The sequence below is a fragment of the Hyaena hyaena genome, unplaced genomic scaffold, assembly GCF_003009895.1.
Source record: "Hyaena hyaena isolate Hyena2069 unplaced genomic scaffold, ASM300989v1 scaffold_645, whole genome shotgun sequence".
Lineage (NCBI taxonomy): Eukaryota > Metazoa > Chordata > Mammalia > Carnivora > Hyaenidae > Hyaena > Hyaena hyaena.
Window position 1 is genome coordinate 1,050,414 of NW_024081272.1, and position 8,952 is coordinate 1,059,365.

The 8,952-nt window shown below is 40.8% G+C and overlaps 1 protein-coding gene and 1 pseudogene across 1 annotated transcript in view; both read right to left on the bottom strand.

The window, feature by feature from the left end:
* The window catches only part of LOC120219711, a 39,273-nt pseudogene extending 33,251 nt beyond the window's left edge, over window positions 1-6,022 (bottom strand).
* RFX7 (regulatory factor X7) overlaps window positions 1-6,642 on the bottom strand; it is a 121,569-nt gene extending 114,927 nt beyond the window's left edge. Inside the window, exon 1 of the mRNA XM_039216568.1 lies at window positions 5,978-6,642. Coding sequence (XP_039072499.1) covers window positions 5,978-6,138 — 161 coding nt within the window. The 5' untranslated portion in view covers window positions 6,139-6,642. The remainder of the gene's footprint in view (window positions 1-5,977) is intronic.
* Between the last annotated feature and the right edge of the window lie 2,310 nt (window positions 6,643-8,952).

An 8,952-nucleotide genomic window follows, 5' to 3' on the forward strand; every position in this document is an offset into this window, starting at 1 on the left:
CCTTTTGGCTCATGCTGCTCATCTTTAACCTGAAGTCTTAGAACTCCCAATAAAGCAGAAGAGAAAGCAACTAAATACACAGAGGCTGGTGGAAAAAGAGGTACTGGTTTAGTTTGGACAGAGATGTGGACTAAGTTACTGTCTTCTTCTTTACACTTAGAAAGAACACTATCACACTAACACATTAGAAAGTCTACCCTAGGGGCTCCTGGGTGGCTCAGTTGGTTAAACCTCTAATTCTTGATCTCAGCTCAGGTCATGATCTCAAGCTTTGTAAGATGGAGTCCTGCGTCAGGCTCTGCACTGAGAGCGTGAAGCCTGCTTGGGATTCTCTTTCCCTGCCCCTACCCCACTTGTACTCCGTTTCACTCTCTCTCTCTCTCTCTCTCTCAATATATAAACACAGAAAGTCTACCCTGGGTGAAGAGGTGAAGTTGTGAAGCTCTACCCTATACTAAATTATTCTGAAAAGAAAACATGCCTTTCTTATTTACATAACCAAATTTATCATATATCATCCACTACTGCCTTAAAATGTTACAATGTTTACTACAGGAAAAAGTTCCTATGTGAGGTGCTTTTTTAAGTACTGAGCACCTCTTTATAAGCAAAACAAAACAAGCACACAAATAGTCCCCATTGTACAATCTCTCAACTAGTAAACTCCTCAACAACAGGGATAACTGCATAGGCTTACATATTTTTGCATGATTAACAACGGCTCTTAGAATACTTTAAGTGTAATACATGCTCAATAAATATTTGCAGACTGAATCTCACATAACAGAACTCCTGCATAAGGTAACAAAAAGTGAATAACACCTTCAGAAAGTCCTGGCTAACACCCAAGCAAACACTGACAAATCCTAACAATTCATCCATTGAAAATGTTCTGTTGGTTGCCTGTGATTAGTTAATTCTGTTAGTCTTTCACTGTGCTTATGGTATGTTTTATTATTGCTGTCAATATTAATTTAGTAACACAGTCATAGAAAGTTAAGCTAAAGGAACTTGCAAGGTCATCTAGTATAAACCTTTCACTTTACAGACAAGGAAATGAAGGTCTACTTTTCTCACAACTAACACTTTGGCACTTGTCACCTCTTTCCCTGGTTCCCTAACTAAATAAGAGACATTTTATTGCACTTTTTGCTTAGGTTAACATTACAAGTGAATGGGCATTCCTCAAATGCCAGTCTCTAGCATAGTAAGTTGTATATAGCAGGTAGTCAGGTGAATACTGACACACTGTTCTTGCTTAGTGTTCAAATTCCAGTAAATGACATTGCTCATCTTAATAATTTTCATTTGTACAATTTTAGTGTGAAACATTGTTTTTCTAATATAAAGCGATCTAACACAAGTTTTTACTCAAAGCACTATTGTTCATAACATAAAATACTTCTGTCATTTCTACCACTGTGAAGTTCATTTTCCCCAATAATACCAAAACTAATAGTGAGATAGAAACCAAATCAGTTCTGCATATAACATTCAAGACACGTCCCAGTAGGGTGATCAGATTGGTAAATTACACACACACACACACACACGTCTATTACCTAAGAGCTAAACATTAGGCCAGGGGCTTGAAACTGCGTTACTTGCCTTCCTGGTCAATAGGGAAGACAATTTTATCAGTTTCAAATCACAGAGAAGAACAAGGAACTGCCCTCTTTCTGAGGTCACAAACAGTGTTGATATGCAACCATCACAGCTAGCCACTATACAGGGCAAGCAGCATGTTTAACCAACTATTCAAAAATATATGAAAGCCTGGTGATGTACGAGTCAGTCTCTAATTTTTAAGCAAAATGAAGACAAGGGATTTAGGGTTAAAGTAAACTCCAAAGTTATAAACTTTATAGTAAAAGTTTCCCACTGCAGTTGAGCGAACAATAACTATTTCTCAGACAGAGCTCATAAATGCCCTGACCCAGAACCAAGGACAAAATGGAACTGCTGAGTTCAAGTATATGGGACAGAAATCAGGTCTAATATGGCATTACCATATAAACCTTGTGGATCATCATCATATTTTGCCCACTATAACTAATATATAAGTAAGCAAAACAAAACTGGGTTTAAATTGAATTTAGAAAACATCCAAATGGTCCACTTATATAATTCCACTTTGATTACAATTTTAAGTCTAAAATGTATGAGATTCAGAAGTCTGTATGATTTACAGGACTTAATAAAGACAAGAAACTCTGGCCCCACCACTGCTTTGGGGGTCTGATAGCTAATGAGAGGAATCCTATCTTTCCTGTCATTTAATATATGTTTCCAAAAAGTAGGTAGAACAATGACACATCTTAAGGACTGTTTAAGAAATGGTTTGTAAGGTCTTACAAATAAAGGCTTATAAACAGAGATAACAATTGATAACCAATTCTCTCAAGAATCCCTGAATTCATTTGTTGAGTAAATACAGTATTAGAACATTCTCTAAAATAAAACATGAGGATTTCTTTTGAATTTCTAGGTAAAGGATTGTTGTTTATGTTACAGCCTAATTGCAAATATGTTAATCATTTCCACCCATGTAGGTATGATTATTCTCATAACTAATCACAAACAAACAGAATATCAAATGTAATTTTTTTCTATCCTATTTTTTCCATAAGAATTTTATTCTATCAGGGTTTCAAGTAAAACTGCTTTAAAATGGAAAATAAAGCACTTTGTGTGTGTGTGTGTTTAACTAAACACAAATTTTCTTTTTTTTTTTTTTTTAACTATAAAGATACTGGGAGACAAGAGGAAGGAAAAACTTGCTTTGGATTTTTTTTTAGATAACCAAACTGGGGTACAGTGTTAAGTTCAAGCAGTTTGCAATGAGGTTAGCTGTGGCCGTGTTAGGTTGCCAGAACAGATTTTATTATAGAAAAAAGACATAGGTTACTAGTTTCATTTTTTTAATGAAAAGTTTTTATTAGAATCTTATTGTTTAGAAAATAACATTTTCACAGCATATTCAATACTAAAACACATTCTGTAAATAAATCTCCTCTCAAAGTAGTAAGTGATTTGGACCTTTGTCTATGGAGTGGGAATGAGGAAGGTAAAGAAGTGCCAGCTTGTAAACCTGGACTTAAGTTGGTGATATTCATAAATATATTAACAAATATTACAACACTATCAAGTTGGCAGTATCTTTGTTTTCTAGAACTACCTTAACATTTTTAAAAAATTTTATTTCCAATTCTTATAAAATAATTTCTGATTTCATCAGGTACCATGATTTCAACTTTGAACACTTAACATTTTTTTTTAAAATTATCACTGAATGCTTGAAATTACAATGAACATACTTTATCAAATAGCATTTTAGTTTAATAAACAGAATAATTATGAACTGAAATAATAAATAACTCATTGTCCAACTTAAGGCCTGCCTCACATACTATATGTGTATTTGTTGAACAGGAAGACAAGTACGGACTTGTTTGTGATCTGCAAGTTCAATAATTTAGAAACTGTGATCAACCTAAATGCAAAACCCATTTGATAATTTCTAAATGCCACATTTTGGCTTAATATAATTTTAAATTCTCATTAGTAATGATACCAAAGGTTGATGTAGAAAGTAGCACAAAACTGATCTCTCAGAGCATTATCAAGTTATAAAGTAATAGATAAGATATTGTTTCCTCAAAAAATGTGAAAGGAGATGTGCCTAAAGAATTGCAATTATCTATCATCTATTAAAAATTATTTTAATTTAGCATATATACACTAGTTCTTAGAGGAGATGGTGGTGAAGAGGCTTTCACTTTTTTCAATGTCTTGAAGTCACTTGATGAATAATACAAACCCAGTATTGTGAGGCAGGGAATATGAGACTATATATTAATTATATCCACTAACACTGTTTTTGACCCACTAATGTTGTCTATTCCAAAGCTCTAAATATAATCATTTTTGCAAATAGGATTTCTACACTTGAGAATTAAACACTAGTAAGTGTGCCCTTACAATTTTAAAATAAAGATGTAAAATTATATATTTGGGGATTAAGGTGTTTGTTCCCCATTATTTTTTCTGAGCCAGCAGCAAAAAATGAAGTGCACTCTACTTTAGGATAAGTTTTTCTCACATTACAGTCAGTGCAGTTAAGTTGTAATGAAAGTGTAAATACAAATTATCAATGAAAGGATAATTAAATCACATGATTTTCCAAAAAGAGCACTCCACTATCATTTCTTATTCAGTCAGCTGGCTATATAACTTACTCCTATTTTAAAAACATAAAGTGGAGTTTCCTTTCCCCTACTGTTCTCCTAATAAATTAAAATATACATTAATAATTCAACTTTTAAAATGTGCCTTTCTTTAAAGATTTTAGTTCTTTAATTTGGATGTCCCTTACCTTAAATGTAAAAACCAAGGAGCTAATACAATTCAATGATGATTTCAGAAACACTTAGTTACATTAAATTAACAGGGGGGAAAAACCCACTACCTTCTGGAAACCTTGATGGTAAGCAGGAGATTAACCATCTCTCCCTTTAAATTACAGCTTTCAAAAGGGGGTGAGGGTATCCCTCCAAGAATAAAGGCTTCTCTCTCACACACCCACACAGAGGACAATCTTACTTCTCTGACCTATTCAAGCTGCCAAAACATGACTATCATCAAGCCAAAAAATTCTTTTAAAATATTTAAACTTCATTTTAAAATTAAAACTGAAAGCAAGACACTCAGCTGCCAACTACTGTGAAGTAAGAAACTATTAAAGCCTGCACTGACCTACTTCATATTAGCATCATGACAATATGGATGTACGACAAGAAATAATAAATATTACCATAAAACAAACCTTAATTTTGTATTTAAAAATTGTGACTGTTTTTAAAATGCATAATATTGTACTGCAATGTGTTTTTATGATGCATTTATTTTTAAATTGCAATAAAAGTAAGGAGGTTTAATATTTTAGTAGTCATATTCAATGATGGACATGTGAGACTTCATTTTTAAAATCAGCTTGTTTTACACCACATTCTATTTTAAAACATCTATTAAAAGCAATCTCTTAGACAAAATTCCAAATATTGCTTTCCACTTTTAAAACGGCACTACTTTTTTTTAAATGTCAGTTAATGAAAAATCCTAACAAAAATAATGCAAGTTCATGTCCAAAGAATATTTACAATGGCTCTAACAGAGGATAGGCTTAACTCAGTGTATTTAATTATTAAAAGACCAGTCCTTCAGAGTTTAACCTACTGCAGAAATAATGTAAATTCTCATACAAGAAAGCACAGAAATAGCAAAGGATGTATCATCTATGGTTTCTTAAAAACAAGAAAAAGGTACGAAATGGCAAGACATTTTAAATTAAAACATCTTTTTAAATTAAAAAATCATTTACAGTGTAAACTACCATAAAATATCATACACTAAAAAAGCCCTTTCTTCACAATCATGCAAATAAACTCCCTGGAAAGGAAATTTAATCTCAGAATAAAGAAGGCAAAAACATCCAGAAATAGCAGCTAAACCAACCGAAAGGAAGAGACACATTAGGTTTTGTGCTGCATGTTAATATTCTTACGCACAATGTCTGTTTGGTGAAAATTCACAATACACTTCTTCCTCCCTGTATGACTGCAAAAAGGAGTAAACACATTTCACATTCCTCAGTCCCAAATTCATGCCACCATCATGCAATATGACTTAATTTCGTCCCATATTCCTCTTACACATAAATGAACAACACAAATAACTTGTTTATCTACACTCACAATTGAGGGGGTAAAAGCAGTTTTTTTTGGGGGGGGGGGGCTATGGAGACCAGAGGCTGATGCAGAGTCCCCACACCTCCAGAGGTCCTATAAAAATGCACCCGACTCTGGATACCCACATTCAATGAATGCTTCAGCCTCTTCCTCCACCCGCCGCCCCCCACCCCCTTTGCAGCAGAAATGTGCCTGGGCTTTTTCACCCCGGCGATGGAGGATCCTCTTACCAGATGGAGTTCTTGATCTTGTGTTGCAGCGCGCTGGCCTCTGTCCCTGGCAGCCCAGGCACAAGGGCTGGCAGAGCCACCCCCGAGTTGGGGGCGCTGGGGGGAAGCTGCTGATGGGCATCAGGCTGCTGTGGTGGCGGCTGTTGTTGTTCCTCTGCCATCGCTGCTGGAGGGGTGGGAGGGAGGGAGGGAAGATGGGGGCTCGGGGAAGGGTGAGGGAAGAGACGGGGAGGGGAGGACGAAGGGGGAGAGGAGGAGGAGGGGGGAGGGGAAGAGGAGGAGGAGGAGGAAGGAAGCTGAATAAGCTAGGCCTTTACCCCAGGGCTCGAGTGAGTCGCTTTCGCCTGCCGCCTGGGGGACATCACCGGGGAGACCGAGCGGCTCCTCACGGCAGGGACGCTTCACCGCGGGAGAGGCATGGCGGCGCCCCTCAGCCCCCTGCCGCCGCCGCTGCCTCCTCCCGTCAGCGGCCGGGGCTGAGGGGGATGAGAAGGGGACGTATGAAGACGAGGTCGGGGGGGGGCAAGGCTCCCCCAAATCCGAGAACGATTGCTCAGGGACTCCGCGGCCCGGCCTTCCTTTCTTGCCCCCGGGGCTTTCTACTCCGGGGGCCCGCGCTGCTGCAGCCCCAGGCTCGGGTCCACGCCACTCCCCACGCCGCCGCCGCCGCCGCCGCCGCCGCCGCCGCCGCTCGCTCCCGGCCCCGCCGCCACAGCGGCCGCCGCTGCCCTGCCAGCCCAGGAGGCAGCCTAGTGCGCGCAGCCGCACTGCGGCCCGGCGCAGACGGCTAAACACCTACCGCTCCGCCGGGGGGGGGGGGCGTGGACCAGCGTGTGCGGGTTACGGGCGCGGGCTCGGGCGCAGGGGGCCGGGAGGGGGGTGCACGGGTGCGCAGGGCGGGCGCGGGCCAGCGCGGCCCGGAACGCGCGCCGCCGGGGCCGAGGAGGGGACTGGCCAAGCTGGTGGAGGAGAGCAGGAAAACGTGGGGGAGGTGCTGGCGAGAGAAAGAGAACTTGCGTGAGGAGGAGGAGAAACCAAATATAATACTTGGCGTGGAAATAGAATTTCGGCTTTTATTTTCTAGCATCTTCAAATCAAGGAAAGTGAAATTAATCAACATTATTCCGCCTCCCCTCCACAAGTGAGGATTGCTTTCTCCCTGGGTAAGTGAAGAGAATTGAAGCAGGTAAGAAGATAGGCTTGACTTTCAGAAGCCCCCAAAGAAGAACACCCGTTGGAATTAACCACCCTTTAGGTAATTCAGTCTTGAACGGAAATCGCAAGTCGGTAGCTGGGTTGAGTGCTTCTCGGTCGGGCATTCAAAGCCCTCCAAATCTGGCCCCACTTTAGCTATCCAATCATAGCTGCCTCCATCCCCCTGCAAGAACTCCCGGCTCCAATCAGTGAAGTCTCCATGCCATTCTCAACGCGCAGCAGATTCATTCTTCCTTCGTGCCTTTGCTCATGCTGTTCCCCTCACCTCCCCACCCCACCCCCTTTCCAGGAATGCCCTCCCTCCCTCCTCTATACCGCTCTCAAGCCAACCCAGGCTCCAAGGCACAGCTCAAGTCGCGGCTTGTCAGGGTCCCTTGGCAGCCAAGGCCCCTGCCTGCCTCTGAAAGAAACACATGCAATTCTGGCAACATGGAGGCTCAGGCTCCAGCCATAAGCTCCTACCTTTGGAGCCAGTTGAACCCCTGGACACAGTCTCTGTGCCCTTCTTCCCATTCATACTTAAGAGACAGTTTTGTCCACTAGGAATAAGACCCTGCTAGAAACAAGCAAGTCCCCTTTAAGAGCAGAAGACTTGGCTTTTCTAGGTGGGGCTCATCTGTGAGGCCTAAACTGCCTGGCTGTAGAAGACAACCGCCAAGGCCTCTGGCACCAGATGGAACAGCTGCTCAGCTCACACTGACCTTTCTCTAGGCCTGTGGGTGTTGTGAGCTCTTCAGCTTTAACTTTTCTAACAGTTTCTATCAGGTTTCTACCTATCAGGTTCTCTGGCCACTTTCCTGCTTTGCTTGGACTTTGGGCCATGAGGCTCTGCCACCTCTTAGAGTCCTGGGTGGAGAATCTGATTGGCTTGGGCTTCCTGGCTTTGAGTGGTTTATGCCCTGCCTTGCCCTGGAACTCTCTTGCTTTTGCACCACTGTGCCCTCAGGCCTGGCTCCCAGATTCACCCTGAATGTTTGTAGATGGTCAGGGCTGGTGAAGTGGGAGGGACACCTGTGTACAAAACACTGCTCCTCCATGAAGATTTCAGGCCACTTGGATTCCTTTGCACACTGTTACTCTGCACTGACTGTTCCACACAGATTATTTCCCTTTCCTATAACCAAAGGTCCCTATTAGCTTAGCCACTTTAGGAAAATATAGGTTGTTTATGAATTCATTTGGCATATGCACCTTTGTGTCCTATATAGATGGTATTTTTCTGTACCAAACTGATAGACGTTCCATGCACTAGATAGAAGCTTTAGATAGAAGCTTTGAAAAAGAATAAAAATAGCTAATGTTTGCTGAGCACTTTCAGCATGCCAGACCTAGCACTTTCCATACATTATCATAGCTCTTCCTTCCCAAACTATATACAATGTAGGTACTATTATATTCCTATTAAACAAATGAAAACAGGAGGTTGGAGGGATTAATAATTCCACAATCTGCATGCAACCGATGCTGAAAATGAGATAATACTAAAAAATCTTGAATGTGTGTATAAACTCCATGTCCAAAGAGAAGATGGAGGAGTAAAGAAAAGCAGTGGGGAAAGTTGCCTAGTCCTCCAGATTCTAATTTTTTTACCTGGCTAAGAAAGCATGATGGCTCCACATTGCCATGCCTTGGGTGGAAGAGATACTAGGGATGGGGGATTTCATTCAAGAAAGATGTATCTAAGAACTGACAAAGGCCCTAAGAAAAGGAAGCTGAGAAACAAGACTTTTTTTTTTTTTTTTTTTTTTTAAAGTATGCTA